Here is an 18,147-nt window from a genome sequence, read left to right as displayed (position 1 = left end):
CAACTACGCAATCCTCCCCTCCCTGATACAATATGCATTCTAAGCAGACAACTTTTGCCCTGAAGAGTGGTTAAATCTCAATTAGAAATGTGATCGAGGTATCCATCAATTAACCCCTGTGTCCGGGCTTCTGTTGTGACACTGCTGTTAAGTTCTAAGCGCAGCACTGAGCGTCATGAACATAATAACGACAGGCACCTGTAGAGTTCAAAAGGTGAGCACCGCGGCGTGTCTGATGCGCTTATTAAACGGTGAGCACAGAGGTGCCGCCGCCGGCCGGGACTGCTTACTGCTGCAAACAAAAACACGATGCGCAACTCTTGCGAAAGCGACGGCAACTTCTCGGGGACTGGAGTTTGAGTTTATGGGCGTCACGCTGACAGGTTCCTGTCACCCTGAGCTCCTGCTGGGGTTGGCTCGGGTTTGAACACCATGAATAAAGGTTCAATACTCATAAATTATATGTATGTAATATATGAAAAAAAAAACACATGTATATATTTAATGGGAGATTAAGATTTAGCTATAATAATGGATTATTTGTTAATGTTCTCTTTCTCATAGTGAATGGATGTTTAGAAACGTTATGTAACTTAAAAAGTTTACATAATGTTATGTAAATTAAAGTTACATGTATTAACTTGCATTACATCTAATGCATTAACAAGCCTTATTATATAGCATCAGCATAGGGGAAGTGGGTTGGGGTTAAACACACTGTTTGTGTTTGTGTGTAAGTGTGCGTGTGTGTGTGTGTGTGTGTGTGTGTGTGTTTTCATGCTAGGATTCAGCATTAGATTCAGCATGGTCTTGAGCTCTATGCTATCCTCCCTGAAGCATCTCAACCGAGCTTGGAGCTAGGTTAGCCTGGCGCTACGTTAGCCTGGTGCTACATTAGCCCAGACGCTACGTTAGCCATTCTGATAAATCCTGTGTGTGTGTCGCTACGTGCGACCCCAGAGAGCCGGAACAGGATGGCGGCCAGCCAGCCCCGCCCCCTTCAGGACCTTCTCTTACTTTATGTCTTCGCCTCCAACGTTTTTACTACCCAGCATGCCCCTGACTCAGCTCTGGGCTGCGGCCAAACACCGGCCATCGCGCGCGCCCCTTTCTCCCTTTCTCTTTCTCCCTCTCTCTCCCCCCCTCTCTCTCTAATGGCGGTTTGACGGAGTAACAGGACGGCGCGACGTGTCGGCTGAGATTTAAACATCCATAAATAAGCGTCGCAGGGCGGTGGATTCTCACGGGCGCGGCCCCATATTTACAGCGCCGGGGGGTGACATGCCGAGAGAGAGAGAGGGTGAGACACAACACACATATCATGTCCCGCTCCGACCAATAGGAGGTGGCACCGGAGCTCTGGTCTCTCCCCCCTTCTGGTCCAGTCTCTGACTCAACCCCCTCTTCCTTCTTACTCCCTGACCTCACTCTCTCTGCTTCTCCCTTTATCTAACAAAGGATGGACCTCTCTCTCTCTCTCTCTTTCCCCCCCATCCCTCTCTCTCTCCCTCTCTCCCTTTCCCTCCATCTCCGCAGCAGAAAGTGACGCCTGCAGACCCTCCTAGGTGACGTGTCCAGAGAGGAAGTGACACAGACAGGAAGTGACATGACAGGAAGTGACAGAGCTGGCCCGCAGCGCTCCTCCCCAGACCGTGAGGGGGGCTGACATTATGGTGGGTCAGCTCCCGGTCCGGAGGGCCGGGGGGCCGCGTCTCCTGCCCTGCTCCTTGAGGAGGAGCCAAGCATGGAGGAGGAGGAGGTCCACCGTGGAGGAGGGGCTTCTTTAAGGAGGAGGTGGAGAGGAGGAGGTGGAGGTGGAAGGGAGGAGGTTGAGGTGGAAGGGAGGATGTGGAGGTGGAGAGGAGGAGGTGGAGGTGGAAGGGAGGAGGTTGAGGTGAAAGGGAGGAGGTGGAGGTGGAGAGGAGGAGGTGGAGGTGGAAGGGAGGAGGTGGAGGGGAAGTGGAGGGGAGGAGGTGGATGTGGAGGTGAAGGGGACGAGGTGGAGAGGAGGTGGAGGTGGAGGTGCTCCTCAGTAGAATAAGCTGCTCCTCGTTCTCCTCTACGTATTTGGAGGTGAACATACACATTGTTAGGAGGTTCTAACTGTGTGTATGAGGAGGTGTGTATGAGGAGGTGTGTATGAGGACAGCGGGGTAATCAGGAGAAAAGACCTGTTGGCGTGTCGCTCCCACATGTACTACAGGATAATTAGACGCACACACGTAATGGTGTGGGCGGGACTGGGAGAACTGGGAGGACTGGGAGGAGACTGGGGGGACTGGGAAGACTGGGGGGACTGGGGGGACTGGGAGCGCTGGGTCAAGAGGACTGGGAGGACTGGGAGGAGTGGGAGCACTAGTGGAGGACTGGAGGACTGGGAGGAGACTGGGAGGACTGGGAGGACTGGGAGGACTGGGAGGAGACTGGGGGGAGTGGGAGGACTAGGGGGACTGAGAGGGGACTGGGAGGACTGGGAGGAGACTGGGGGGAGTGGGAGGACTGGGAGGAGACTGGGAGGACTGGGAGGAGTGGGAGGACTGAGGAGACTGGACTGGGAGGACTGAGGTGACTGGACTGGGAGGAGTGGGAGGCATGGGAGGACTGGGAGGAGACTGGGAGGAATGGGAGGACTGGGAGGCTGAGGCTCTGCTCACGCACAGTGTGACTATGTGTGTAGACAGTATATCGGGTGCCTGTGTGAGTGGGAATGTGGATGTGTGCATGCCTGTATATCCCCATGTGTGTTTGTATCTCTCTGATTGTATGTATTGGTGTGTATGGGGGGGGGGGGGGGGTGGTGATGGTGAAGGCGGTGGTGATGGTGGTGTTGATGGGAGCACCGCCCACTCTGAATCGGTCCACCTGGATATCCGTTACTCGAATCGTGACAGGTGCATGTGGGTGGGGCCTAATTGGCCCCCCTGGTGGTTGCCGGGGGCAACGGAGGGGTGTCTACCTTCCGGGGCGGGGTGTGGCTGCGCATGGCTGCACAGCGGGGGGGTCTGGGGCTCACAGATCCAACACCAGCCCAACCCCCAGAGCTGGTAGGCTGCTGTACTCCCCCACCCCCTCTCTCCTCCCCGCGCTCAATGACAGCCAGACCCACAGGGGGGGGCTCCGTGGGGGGGGGGGGGGGTCCTCCCGGTGGGAGATCCCTAAAGGGGGGGGGTGGTTCTGGAGGACTTCCACGACCGGGGGGGCGCCCTCCGCACGGCCCCCTCAGTCCAGCTGCCATCCAACCCGTCCCCGCCGGGCGCTGGCGCCGACCCCGGGCCCCACCCTCCTCCACCTTCACCGCCGCCGCTTGGCTAGTGTGGTGGCTCGAAGCTTACGCTACTACTAGCAGCGATGTGGGGGTGGGGGGAGAAGCTCAGTCACACAGAACGAGTGTGAGGAGGTTGATTAATTAGCAGTGAGTTGTGACCCAACTCGAGGTGAAACGCTAACTGTGAGTTTGGGGCGTTGCACACTGACTGTTAAGTATCAGTTTAAATCCTCTGTTATTACAATATTGGAGTTCCAGTTCTCCCAGTTAAACAACCACAATACCTACTCCAGAGAGTAGGTACTGGCAACCCTAATAACTACTCAGTCCTCCCAGTTTTGCCCACTCGGCCGGATTTCCCGCCCAATCTGGCAACCATATTACCTACACCAGACAGTGTAGCCAGATTGGGCCGGATTTCCGGAAATGCGGCAACACTGACTCCAGAGTATAATATAATATAATATAAAGCGATTCTACCTGCTTCTGCAGAAGACTGCTCACCCGTCTCCATTACGTCTCTCTTAAACACCCTATCCACATCCAGGCTTTAGTCTTCATCAGAGCACAATACACTGCAGCTAGTCTCCTTTAATGACCGTGTTCGCCCATCGCTCACACTCCAGCGACAGGAATCAAGAACAAGGATCTCCACTTGTAATTGACGCAGCCTAACCTCCTAGACACGCGACCTCTGCCCTCTGTTAAAGACGGCGTCGACCCCGGACGCCACGCCGGTTAATAAGCGGTTATTGTCGCCGCGAGCAGAAAGGCTCGGGAACAGAGGACAGATACCGAAGGATTAACGTTCGCCACCTGCTGCTGTCAATCACCCGCCTGTTCCCGTGCTGACTGACACGTGCACGTCCCGCTGCGCGCACCCCCGGGCTCCGCTCACACAATAGGCGCGGCCGCGGCCGCCGTCCCATTCATCAGGGCCGGCCGACGAGAGCGACAAGTCATTTATTTTAAGTAGTGCCTCTCCAGTACAACAGCAGATAATGAAGGCAATTACATCAACGCCACACTCCCCCAAGTGACCTTAGTCATCTCTGAACACGAGAGAGAGAGAGAGAGAGAGAGAGAGAGAGAGAGAGAGAGAGAGAGAGAGAGAGAGAGAGGATAGGAGGGTAGAGAGAGAAGAAAGAAGAGGAGAAAGGGAAGGAAGGAGAAGAGAGGAGAGGGGAGATGGAAGAGAGAGCAGAGGAGAGAGAGGATGGGAAATAAAGGAAAAACAGGAGAAAGGAGCTGAGAGGAGAGGAGATGGATGAGAGAAAGGAGAGAAGGAGGAGATTGAGAAGAAGGATGAGGGAGGAGAGAACGGAGAGAGGAGAGGCGAGGAGAAAGGATGGAGAGAAAGGAGAGAGAAGAGGAGAGAGGAAAGGAGCAGTCTGATCTGTTCTCTCCTGTTCGTTCTCCCTCTCTATAGCCACACTTCCTCCAATGACACGGGGAGTGCGTGGCCTGACCTTGTGTCAATGCCACACTTAAACGGACGGCACTTCTAATAATTTATGATTCATTAGGAGATCGAGGAGACGGTCGTGAAACGAGGAGTACAGAGAGAAAGACAGTCGATAGAGGCCTTGTTCTCACACACACTCCCGGCCCTACAGACCACACAAAGGAAAGAGCTGCAGATTCCGTTCAGTATTGTGGAGAGCGAACATCCTGAAGTGTCAGCGTTTGGGAGGGCAGACGAGGCCAACGGAGAGGAGGGAGAGACATTTTGAAGAGCAGGTCAGCACTGATGACCTCTCCTGACTAGCAGGTTAAGCTATAGTCAGCACTGATGACCTCTCCTGACTAGCAGGTTAAGCTATAGTCAGCACTGATGACCTCTCTTAACTAGCAGATTAACCTATAGTCAGCACTGATGACCTCTCCTGACTAGCAGGTTAACCTAAAGTCATGAACCCAATACAGGTCATGTCTGTGCTTTTAATAACACGCATAAAGCATGTTGTAACCTCTGTGTTTCATTCATACGTATGTTTGTGGATTATAACATGCAATACATATGACATATGTATTGTTACAATGTAACATTTGTATTGTAACGTGTGTGACACATGCATGTGTATTCTAACATGTGATACATGCATGTGTATTCTAATGTTTGTGATACATGCATGTGTATTGTAACGTGTGATACATGCATGTGTATTCTAATGTTTGCAATACATGCATGTGTATTGTAAGGTGTGGGAAACTTGCATGTGTATTGTAATATATATATATTGTAAGACCCTGAGCTGCACTACCAAGTGACAATTTATTAACTCGAAAGAGCCTCTGCTTTTAGCCAAAATGAAACCAAATACGCACACACACACACACACACGCGCGCGCACACACACACACACTGCAGTTGAACCGCTTCCAAAAGCGGGAGGCACACACATTATGAAGAAGTAGAATGTGCTGCCATCACAGTGAATTAAATCTCTGTTCCCCTCTCCAAAGTGCTGGGCTGAATGTTTTACACTGGCGGTGCGTGCCTCACAGCGCAGAGAGGTCTCAGGCGCTGAACTCTGAGCACCCTGTTAAGCTCTGAGCGCGAAGCCTCACCACTCCATTATGGACGGATTACATGGGGGGGCTGGGTCCCACAGGGGAGGGGGGGGGGGTTGGTGGTTTGGGGGGTGCCGAGCTGGGTTTTGGCCCGGCTGCCTCCACATGTTCAGAGGTACGGCGGCCGCCCGAGGAATTAGACCCTCGACACCACTAGGCTGAAGGAAAATGCACCCGCTTAAATGTACTGTAGGTAGCCCCGTTTCGACCAATCATGACGCAGTGTGGAAATATATCCCCCCCCCCCCACCGCCCTACCCCGAAACATAAGACGGGTAGCTTCACACTGTGTTGTGTGCGTCATGCCACTTAAAAAACATCTTTGTCTTGCTATCTTTGTTGTATACGGGGAATGGGTTAACCTAGCGATTGTTAGTGCTTGGCACTTGGTTCTATGAACATCCTAACTGTACCGACAGAGATATATTGTTGTTTCTCTTTCTTCTGACAAATGTACTTATTGTAAGTCGCTTTGGATAAAAGCGTCTGCTTAATGCCCTGAATGTAAATGTAATTGTTTGAATTATCTTGGATTTCGATCTCTGGATCCGGTCGCTAAAACTGGGGCGTAAGGGAACTCTGCGTTAAGTGTAGAGTTCCCTTACCACACACACACACACACACACACACACACACACACACACACACACACACACACACACACACACACACACACACACACACACACACACACACACACACACACACACACACACACACACACACACTCCAAAGCGTGCTGATAATGAAGGTGTCGTTGACGGCATCGCAAAGGCTCCATGCAAAACCGCCACACCCGCGCGGCAGTTCACTATCTGTGTGATGAGGGAGATACGGAGATGCTCCATCTCGTTGGCATGGCGACGGGGAGACACACGAGACCCAGGGAGGAAGTAGGAAAGTGGTTCACAGATTAGAGACACGATCAACTTCCTGTAGACCAGGAAGCACAGACACTATCTCCGGCCGAGATTTGAATGATGGAAAACCACCTGCTGCCACATGACATCATCGGAGACAGTTAGGCCCTTCAGAGTAAGAGCCCGTCCTCCAAAGTAAGAGCCTGTCCTCAACTGGTAACTATATAGAGTCTACAGTCTAAGAGCCAGTTAGGCCCTTCAGTGTAAGAGCGCGTCCTTCAAATTAAGAGCCCGTCCTAAACTGGTTAGTATATAGAGACTACAGTCTAAGAGCCAGTTAGGCCCTTCAGGTTAAAAGCGCATCATTCAAAGTAAGAGCCAGTTGTAAATGGATAACTACATACAGTCTACTATGATAGATGGAAATACTACTGGATAGCAATGATCAGGATGTATGAATAATGCCATATTCAGGGAAGCGCTTTGGGCGTATTCTTTTATAAAATGTGATTAGGGAGGGTCTTGTAATCTGTTAAAAACCAGGAGACAGCCTTCATACTGACACTGTGAAGGGCCAAGGCCCGGGACTCTTTCAGTAAACACCTTAATGATATACAGCTCTTTAGTTTATTTGCTTTTAGACATTCCTGGACGGTCCACATTTGAGCCAAACTTGGACTCTTTCTCTCGTCCTTCCGAGGGAGCGTCAGGAGTTCTGCTCGCTCTACGGCGAGCGCAGAGAGGATGAGCACATGAGGGATGAAGAAGAAATTACTTTCATTAAGAAACCCCAGACCCCCCCCCCCCACATCCTTTTGATCGTCTGCCAGAAGAACATTTATGCTGATGAAATGCATAAATAAAGTTCCTAAATGATCGCTCTCCTCTCTCGAAGCGAGCTGAGCTGGAGAACTTCCAGACCAGACAACCACAATCTCCCGAGTGCTCCTGAAAATAAATGATTTAGCTGATGGCCGCCGCCACCTGATTTACTGTCCCCAACTTCCTGCAAGTAAAGTTGCAGACTGCGACGTTTCTCCCCCACGACGTCTGAGAGAAACACCAACATATATATTCTGTTTAAATATAGAATATATATTTGTGTGTTTTTATGTCAACACTAGGCATGAAGTCATAGATTGTTTACGTTTTAATGCCTGGCAGTGACTATGTTTATATGTATAACATATACATTTATATAAATTATATCTATACGTTTTAATGTCAGCACGAGGTCGGACAGCAGGGAGCCATAATGAGGTGATCTCAGGTCAGTCTGGGCCGCAGAGCTGACATAACTTCAAGTTAGGATGCAGCTTGGCTGTTATTATTCCTGCCATCCCTAAACTCGTTCAGAGACCCCACTTAAACAGACCTAGGATCTCTCCCTGGTAGAGGAGCGGGTGCACAGTGCGCCACGTTTTGTATCAGGCTTTGTAGCATTTATTTTTTTATTTCACATTATTTTAGTTGTCTGGGTCAGTCACCAAAATAAGAGCGCATCACTTCCCTCATTATGCTGAGCCACCTGGGCATACTCTCTGTCTCCCACCTCCTCCCCCATCTCCTCTCTGTCTCCCACCTCCTCCCCCATCTTCTCTCTGTCTCCCACCTCCTCCCCCAACTCCTCTCTGTCTCCCACCTCCTCTCTCTATCTCCCACCTCCTCTCTCTCTGTCGCCCACCTCCTCTCTGTCTCCCACCTCCTCCCCCTCTCTCCGTCTCCCACCTCCTCACCCACCTCCTCCCCTACTGTCCTCTGTCTCCCACCTCCTCTCCTCCCTCCCTCAGGAGAGACCGTCCTCTCTCTCCCGCCTCCTCTCCTCCCTCCCTCAGAAGAGACCATCCCCTCTCTCTCCCTGGTCCCTCAGGAGGGGCAGTCCTCCCTCTCGCTCCGTGTCTCCCCCCCCCCGGAGGGAGAGGAGAGCCGGAGGAGGAGCAACCTGCTGTTATGCACATCCTGAGGATCTGGGAGGTGATCTGAGGTCTGATCCTCTCTGCAGGAGCAGCAGGAGGTGGAGAGGGATTACTGGGCCGACCACGGCCTCCCAACACGCCATACTGGGAGAGGCGCCAGTTTATACTAGTTTATACTGGTAAATAACTGCATTTATATAGTGCCTAGAGTCAACCATGCAGGGTGACAGCCAGCTCATCAGGAGCAGTTAGGAGGAGCCGGGGTGAGAGAAGGAGAAGGGGAGAGCAGGAGAGAGAAAGAGAGCGAGAGAAGGGAGAGAGAGCGAGAGAAGGGAGTGAGAGTGAGAGAGAGCAGGGGAGAAAGAGAGTGAGAGAGGGGAGTAAAATAGAGAGAGCAAGAGAGTGGAGGGATAGGCAGTAGGCCTGATGATGTGACGGAGGACTTACGATGTAGCAGTGTTCGCAGTAGGCCTTCTTCTCCACGGCGTAGAAGGGCTTCCCCCTCAGCTTGGAGCTGCAGGTCCGGCACACAAAGCAGTCCACGTGGAACACCTGGTCCATGGCCGTGCAGCCAGTACCCTCCCCCATCACGTTCTCCTCACACATGGCACAGCGACCTGGAGGGGCGGGGGGGAAGAGAGAGAGAGAGAGAGAGAGAGAGAGAGAGAGAGAGAGAGAGAGAGAGAGAGAGAGAGAGAGAGAGAGAGAGATAGAAAGAGTGAGAGAAAAGACAGACAGAGAGAGTAGTGTACAGGGTCAGTACATTGTCCAGGTTGCTATAAAACGTTTAATAAAAACATCTCATAACTCAACCCTCTGCATCGCAACCAATCCCAAACTCAGGCCCGTCCTTGATGCAACACTAACACATCCACAAGCCCTCAGTCTCTTCATGACAACCAGTCTGCTGATCAAAAGGCTCTTCTAGAGGAGGCTCTGAACACCAAAACCCTGTCTGGTTCCCAGTCCTGAGGGAGCCCCGGTGGACTGGGAGATGACGATCTCCCAGTCAAACGTGCTCCGTGTCTTCAGCGCATTCATCTCTGCCAGATCTGAGCCGAACAACAGAGAGGGATTGAACAATGGTAATGTTTATCTGCACTTATCTACCCTAGCCAGAAGTGTGGGGAACAATTAAGAAAAGCTCAGCACTGATGGAAATCTGTAGCAAAACTTTCGGGGGGAATTTCTGTCTTGGTGACTTCAGAATGGGATTCTCTTTGTGTTTTGTGGCGTTTGAGATTTTTTTTTTTGGTTATCTGGTCTTAATTGTGAGCGTGTCGTCGTAACCGTTGACAACCGTGGCCTCTCTCACCTTGCGCTTTCAGAGAGAGAGAGAGGCAGAGGAGAGAGAAAAAGAAATAGAGAGAGAGAACACGCGAGAGAGAGAGAGAGAGAGAGAGAGCGAGAGAGAGAAAGAGAGAGAGAGAGAGATGTGTTGGGAACTCGACTTGTCCCAATTCAAGAGCACAAACTAATCCTGCTCTTTCCATTTCCAAAAAACACGATAAGGAGGATTAAACTATCATTATGCCACATTAAAGACGCGACGTACGTCGCAAAAGCTCAATGTGGACAACATCTATTTTTAAAATAAAAAGTTGAGCGGATTTGCGATAACCGCAGAACTTTAGACGCACAACCGAATCTGTGCGTCGCGGGGCGCCGGCGTGCTGATAGGCCCGCGCGGGGACGGTTACGGGCCATTGCATTTGAATATCTTTCATTGAGTTGAAGATATCTTTAATTGAGTTTAACATGTCCATAACTCAATACCAACTTATCTTCAACCCAATTAATAACACTGACAATTTAATTAGTGGTATCTTACAATAAGACGGTTTTAAGAGATATCTGACAATGTTTTTTTTTTTTTTCTTCTTCTTCTTCTTAACTCGTCGGGAGATAGGATCTCCTGCGGGGAGCATGATATATGAAATTAATTTTGGTTTATTCTGTGAATCTGTCGCGTTCTTTCTTCGCCCCTGTCTGCGGCGGTGATAGACACGCCGCTCTAAATAGACGGGTTCGGCGCTCCGCACAAAGAGCAGACAGACGGGAGATGGCCTATCAGACGGAGCGTTTAGGCGCCCCGTCTCCAGCGGGGGTCGAGAGTAATCGCTGCCAGGCATCAGCGGGAGACACGCTCAAAGGGTTCGAACGCGGCTTTGGCTTTACGTTTGAGATCTAGGCCTACGCCTTCTGCCCGTTAGTCTCGCCGTCTCTCTGTCTCTCGCACCTCGAGAACCGGCTCTCTCCTATTTTATTGTATTTATATATATACACATACGCACAAAAAGGCCTGTCTCAGGGGTGACTGCACTGGGTAGCCGTGGGTTACCGTGGGGGGGTAACCATGGGAGGTAACCAGGGCTAACCAGCGGTAACCACAGGAGTCGGCGGAAACACCTGGAGGTGAATCACTCAGGCAGAGAGGTGTGTGTGTGTGTGTGTGTGTGTGTGTGTGTGTGTGTGTGTGTGTGTGTGTGTGTGTGAAAAAATAGGGAGGGCCCTAAGACAGAACTAGGGGCCCCAGAGACAGTTAGGCACCCACAGACTGCACTAGGGGCCTCCTAAGGAGGCGTAGGGGCCCTAGGGAGGGGTAGGGTCCCTCAGACAGCACGAGAGGCCCTAGGGAATGGTAGGGTCCCTCAGACAGCACGAGAGGCCCTAGGGAGGGGTAGGGGCCCTCAGACAGCAGTAGGGGCCCTAGGGAGGGGTAGGGACCCTCAGACAGCACGACAGGCCCTAGGGAGGGGTAGGGGCCCTCAAACAGCAGTAGGGGCCCTAGGGAGGGGTAGGGCCTCTCAGACAGCACTAGGGGCCCCGATAGCTATGTGTTCATGACTATGTGAACACAGGAACATATTTACACAAACACACACACACTGACACACAAACACACAGACAGACGCTGTTATTCTTCACACCACACACACATACAACACATGTTGACATGGCCATACCTCAGTTGCTTTCACACCTGCTGTCAGCACACGCGTCGCTATCTCACACACACACACACACACACACACACACACACACACACACAGGCCTGTGTAGTGTGTAGAGTAATACTATACAGTGTACATATAAATGTTTTGTATATTATTTATATTTTACATACATTCTTCTTACTTTAATTGTTTAACCCTTTTGAATTTCTACTGTATTTCTCATGTCCTGTACTTTCTGCTGGGGGCCTCCACTGAGCCGTTTAGGGTTAATAAACTACAGTGTTATGTATTATGTATAAGTATTATGTTCTGCTACTGTCCTTCTACACCTCCATCCTCTCCCAGTGTAAACCAGGGCCTCCGACTGGGAACTCTGGTCCCAGCGTGTGTTTCAGCGCTTGGTCCCTTAGCATGCATGCTCACACTGTAGGATTTATAAGTTCAGAATACCGTTGCTTTTTTAATGTGGGTTCTGCTTTCATGTGATGTTCTCATTTCATTCTTTTGAAATATCACAAATTGATTTTTTTTATCTGTCTTATCTTTTTTTTAGACATTATCTTCTCTAGCACTTTATTAAATTCTTAAGGACCTTCTGCTTTTCTTTAACCCATCAAAGCACTTTGCCAGAAATATTTGATCAAAAAGTGACACACAGACGGAATTGATATTGTAATTAATATTATCATTAATTATTATTATTACAGTATGCATTTTTATTCCAGTTATTATTATCATTAATTATTATCGCAATTATTTATCGCAACGTTGAGATGGAATTCGTAACCTATGCTCTGGGAGCTAAGCTAACGTGATCTGAGCTAAGAGGATTGATGATTAAATTATTCTGCAACAAATGAAAACGTAGAACCATACTCATGAGGGAGGGAGGGAGGGAGGGAGGGATGTTCATTTACACTCTTCTTCCCTTTATTCCTTGGCCTTTAGAAGTCTCTTCTGCTACAGAGTCAAAGTGGAAGGACTGGAGAGAGATTGTCTTCACAGGCCCCAGCGACGAAGAGGAGGAGGAAGAGGATGGGGGGGGGGGGGGGGTAAGAATGTCTAATTGGATAAAAGGCTGAGATTAAAGAAGCGTTGACTCTGTCCCATGAATCATTGATTTATAAAGTATTTGTAGTGGCAGTGAGCCGTCGTCGTTGATGGGGGGGGTTGATGGAAGGGGAGGGAGAGCGGCAGAACGCTTCAGATTTTCCCGCTGCCGTCGTCTTTGTGTCTTCGCGGCGTGATATCGCGGTGGCTTGAAAGGCGGGGGAACGCACTCAGCGCGCAATTTGATCTTACATCGGCGCAAATCAAAGATGGAGCATGTAGACGAGACGCACGCGTAACAGACGCACGCGTAACAGACGCACTGCGGAGAAGAGGAGAGGAACTTGGTTTTGGCTTCTCTTGTTCCTCTCTCTCTCTCCCGCACACCAAACTTTTCACACCGGCTCGCTGAAGAATCCAATCCGGCTGCCGCAACCGTTGCGAAACCCAGAGGCGGAGCAGGCAACCGCTGCCGGATCCAAAACTAATAAAAGACCCGCGCAGAATCCATTCTGGGACCGGAGGTGGAGGTGTGCTGGGATTAAAGGCTGTGATAGATGATAGATGTGGCTGAAGGCGGTGCGCGGTGTGTTGGTTGTTTCTAAAGCGGTGACTGTAACTCTGAACCACAACAACCAGGTGACAACAAGCCTGCGCGCTAGCGACCGGCACTCTCCGCTCCTCCGCTTTAGAGAACAACCCGTAACGCTCGTACCGGGATGTCTTTAAAAAGGGAGAGACGCGACAAGTGAGAACCAATTTCCTCCACACTTGTCTAGTGTGAAGCTACCGGTCGCACCGCGTGAGGCTACAGCTCGCACTCGTGAAGCAGCGTTAAGGGGTAGAGTCCGTCTGAGCGAGACAGGAACTTAGCTCTGGCCGTCTCCTTGATTAGTGTGAAGCCGTGGCCCGTGGGTTTGATGCCCTCGGTTCCCCCCCGCCAGAGCCGTGTGTTCTGGCCCCCGACAGCTAACCCCCCTCCCCTCACCCCCTCTGGTCTCACAACATCGTCATGGCAATCAGCTGCCGTGGCGACGGAGGAGAGAGCAGAGGAGAGGCGAGGCGACGCCAGAGAGCATCACTGTACTCTTACTGTCAAGGGCTAGGGTTAGGGTTAGGCTTCAGCAGAGGGAGAGAGGGCAGAGGAGAGAGAGGAGGAGAGGCGATAGAAGAGGAGAGGAGGAGAGGAGAGAGAGGAGGAGAGGAGAGCAACCCAATAGCGGTGACACGCCTGTCAACATAATGACATTTATAATAAAAATGAAGCATCACACTGTTAGGGGCTTGACAGTACAGATAAAGGTCATTAAGGAGCAGGTAGGGGTTAGACAGTACCCCTACATTTCCTTCCTAAGGTGCTAACCTGTGGTACAATAGAGGTACTGAAGGTAGATCCTGTTACACACTGCCACTCCCACACCCCCTCCCCCTCTATCATACCCCCCCCCCCCCCCCTCCTTCGCCCCTGGTGCTGGGCTGACCTCTTTCAAACAACATTACTACTACTGACATATTGAGACACACACACACACACACACACACACACACACACACACACACACACACACACACACACACACACACACACACACACACACACACACACACACACACACACACACACACACACACACACACACACACGTTATTTGATTCTATAGCTGTATACTTGTTCTATAGTTATACTATGCTTTATAGTTATATGTTGTATATTTATGTGGTTCTAGTTCCATAGTGTGATATTCTACAGAACCATATATTATATACAGTATGGTCCTATAGCTTTATGGTCGTAGGTTCTGTCATTCTGTAGTTCTATGTTCTACTTAACAATTATTCGCCAAAGGCGAAGTGAAATTTGGTGAATAGCCATTCCTCGCTATTCCCCACTGTTTTTATTAGCGGCTTATTTGTTTTTATTAGCGCAACCAAAATATATAGAAATATATAGAATATATAGAATATATATATATAGAATATCCCGAGTTTGAGATCTCAATCATGGGATATTGCCCAATATGCCGAGATAGCGAACCAATCAAATTGCGCCATCTTAGGAGGTTCACGTGTAGCATATACTAAAGTTCATTATTACATGGCTCTTCCCAATGCTGTGGAACGCTCCGTTCACTTGCATGGGCCTTCCCGACTTCCGGTGGTGAATTATTTTTCAATAATGCCTGTTGCTAAGCATATAATGACCGGTAACTTATCAACCCCAGCGGTTTCGGTTGCTAAGCGACGTCAACGTCTTTGGCGGACTATTTCTCTGCTGATCAACACTATGAATGGTAATGGTAAAAAGACACACCGTTTGAAGTTATTTTTTCGTTTTGGCAAGTAACCGTGTAATAAGCGGGATAATGTATAGAACATTGCCGGTCATGATCTAAAATAAGCCGCTTCAGGGCGAAGCAAGACAAGTCCGGTTCGCCCTGTCTGGGGTTATTTCCAAATAATGACCGCCGTTCTATACATTATCCCTTACATATTGCATGGTTCTATAGTTCTAAGATTCTGTAGTTATATAGTTGCATAGTTTAAGGTTTTATTGATCTGTATTCTGTGGTTCTGAGCTTCTGTGATATTAAGGTGTGATACCAAGGTATGTGTGGAACACATACATGTGTGTATGTGTGTGTATATATTTTAATGTGTGTGAATGCGCACGCATGCCTTGTAACGTGTGGCTGTGATTGTTTTGTAATGTGTGTGTGTGTGTGAGCATGTTTTGTAATTAGTGCATGGTTTGCGGTGTGTGTGTGTGTGTCTGTGTGCGTGTGTGTGTGTGTAGGGAGGGAAAAGGGTTAAAACATTTGATTCTGACACACGTCTGCGTGTTGTGACATGAAGATGCACATCAGAACGCCGAGAGACAACACTTTGCTGAGGGCGACTTGTGTAATATGCAAATTAACATGAATATCTAGGACAATGCGCCACGTTGTCTCAACAGAAACACTGTTGATATGTTCACTTGTTCACTATAAATATGTTCACTTGTTCAGCATTAATGCTCACTTGTTCACTATAACTATGTTCACTTGTTCACTATTAACATGTTCACTTGTTCACTATTAACACGTTCACTTGTTCAGCATTCATTTTCACTTGTTAACATGTCCTACTCAGGAGGAGAGCGTCTCCTGGTGACCTTGTTGCCGTGGCGCCTCCTGGTGACCTTGGTGCCGTGCGCGTGCTCCGGCCCGAGCCGTGCGGCGTGTGAACGCTTCATGCGAGGCGTTTATGAATTATGAAAGCTGGTCCTGCTGGCGTTAGGAGAAAGTGGGGGGGGGGGGGGGGAAGCCTCCGTTTTCCCGCAGTAAAACTCATTAAACATGGACGGGCCCCACGCGGAGGCGCCTTTAATTACCAATGACTGCGATCTCAAACTGCTATTAACATCACAGGGGGACTCGGCTGATGAACAGTCTCCCTGGATGAATGAATGAATATGGATCTCCTGATGAGTTCCGTACTGTAGGATGCCACTTCAGAGATCCACCGCCTGTCATTCTCAGAGTTGAAGCGGAGAACAGTTCTCCACGCAGAGTGTCTTACACGCGTACGTATCATCGCCACCAACGGTGAATAATGCAGCGCCTCTCGTCCTTTCAATTATTTAACTTAATGTCCCGGTTTTTGCCTGACAGAAATATCGGTGACGCCGAAACCGTTCTGTTCGGAAGGGAAAGGGGTTCTCCTGGTTCTCCTCGTGAGGGCGGGAAATCGTTCTCCTCGATGTTCTCATGAGGACGGGAGAACGTTGTTCTCATGAGGATGGGAGAAGATTCTCCTCGATGTTCTCCTGAGGAGAACGTTCTCCTCGTTCTTCTCTGGAGAACTCATTGGTATGCGTCATGGCGCTGAGTCTTATTAAGTTTCCACGAGTGCGAGACATCTGGAGAGGGTCGCTGGCGTTCCTCAAATCTAATCTGGAGCTGGAGATCAGGAGCAACCGACGGCCCCGCCGCCGCGCAGTGAACCACTGCAGAACCGGTTCAGACCACCACAGAACCGGTTCAGAACCACTGCAAATCTGCTCTAGAACTGCTGCAGAACCACAGAGAACCACTGCAGACGTATGGATCTCTGGACCAATGAAAACAGACGATTAAGTTCCTCTGGACCAATGAAAACATCAGATTAACTCCCTATGGACCAATGAAAACATCCGATGAAGTTCCTCTGGACCAATGACGGCTGGTTTCCCATTAGTGGCTCATCAAAGGCCGCAGCAACACCAATAAAACTTAACTTTGACAGAGAATGAGGAAGATCCAGTCCAGTAGCAAATCGTAAATCTCAGGCCGACATTTTTACCTAATTTAGATAATTACTAGCCTGGGGGGCTTTTATCAAGCACTCGCCACACCACCACCACCATTGCCCTGTAACTCCGACCGCAGTACAAATGAGACGCAGGAATAGGGGTTCAGTGCGACAGATTGATAGTGATTACAAAGGGTTCCACTCTCGGACAGAGAGGAGACCGGGGAGGGGGGGGGGTCCCCAAAGAGAGGCTTCCACATGGAAAGCTAACTTTACGCTATTCAGCTGAGGATTGGCCAAGGAGCGTCAACTGGATCTATACTGGACGCTTCTCTCGGATAATGAGGCTTCACTACGCTATTGTACTCTTCATCCTCCCCCCCCCCCCCGCCTTTATTTTCTTCACCTCCTTTTCCCTTCATATCCTCCTCCTCATCCTCTTCGTCATCCCTCCTCTTTCCACCTCCTCTTCCTCCATTGGCTTGTTCTAGCGGCGGTGGTGGTGTAAGGGGTGGTAATAGGGGAGGTGGTGCCAAGGGTCAGGGGTAGGGTGGAGGTCTATATGGGGGTCACCAGGGGGGTTATATTCCTGGGTGAAAGGGGACGGAGACCTACAGAGCCAGGCCAGAGGTATGGACTAAAACCTGAGAACAGAGAGCGCCCAGATGGAGAGAAAATGAAAGGATTTGATATTTTAAAAAGATGTCACTTCACCTTAAAGGTCCCTGGGTCGTTCTACAACCCTTAAACACCCCTTAACTTATCGTCAGTCCTATAGTCAATATTAACACGAATCTATATTGGACATGTGGGAGTGTGACATTTTTATTTGATAAAAAAAAAAAAAAACCTCTCACCTCTCCACTCCTCTGCAATCACTCTGTCATTACCATACGTTTTACAGACTGTCACAAAGCGCGTCTCACAACGGCCTCTGCACCGCAGCTCACCCCGCATCACGGCTCACCCTGCACGCTCCCTACACCCCGGCCGCCAAAGTAATGGCTCCCGGGGGAGTTAGCCATGAACGACGTGTTATTGGAGTGCAAGGGGCGCTTTACATTTGAAATATAGACTTAAAATTGGAATTTCGTTCCATCCTGGGAGTTGTCATTCCGTCTCGAAACTAAACTAAAAACAGATGAATCAGCTGTGACGGCCCCAGGGCTCCAAACGGTTTTGAAAAATGTGGAAAATTTGTGAGGAGCAAAAGCATATGAACCCACTGCGACGACACGCAGAAAAAAAAAGAC

General features: G+C 49.9%; 1 protein-coding gene across 2 annotated transcripts in view; it reads right to left on the bottom strand.

The window, feature by feature from the left end:
* lpp (LIM domain containing preferred translocation partner in lipoma) overlaps positions 1–18,147 on the bottom strand; it is a 116,076-nt gene that overhangs the window by 12,495 nt on the left and 85,434 nt on the right. For both annotated transcript variants that reach the window (XM_084473202.1, XM_084473203.1), the window contains one exon: positions 9,063–9,232. In XM_084473202.1, coding sequence (XP_084329328.1) covers positions 9,063–9,232 — 170 coding nt within the window. The remainder of the gene's footprint in view (positions 1–9,062; positions 9,233–18,147) is intronic.

Source organism: Micromesistius poutassou (genome assembly GCF_964030765.1).
Source record: "Micromesistius poutassou genome assembly, chromosome: 9".
NCBI lineage: Eukaryota > Metazoa > Chordata > Actinopteri > Gadiformes > Gadidae > Micromesistius > Micromesistius poutassou.
Note: the sequence above shows the minus strand (reverse complement) of the source record. Positions and strands in the feature narration are given on the sequence as shown.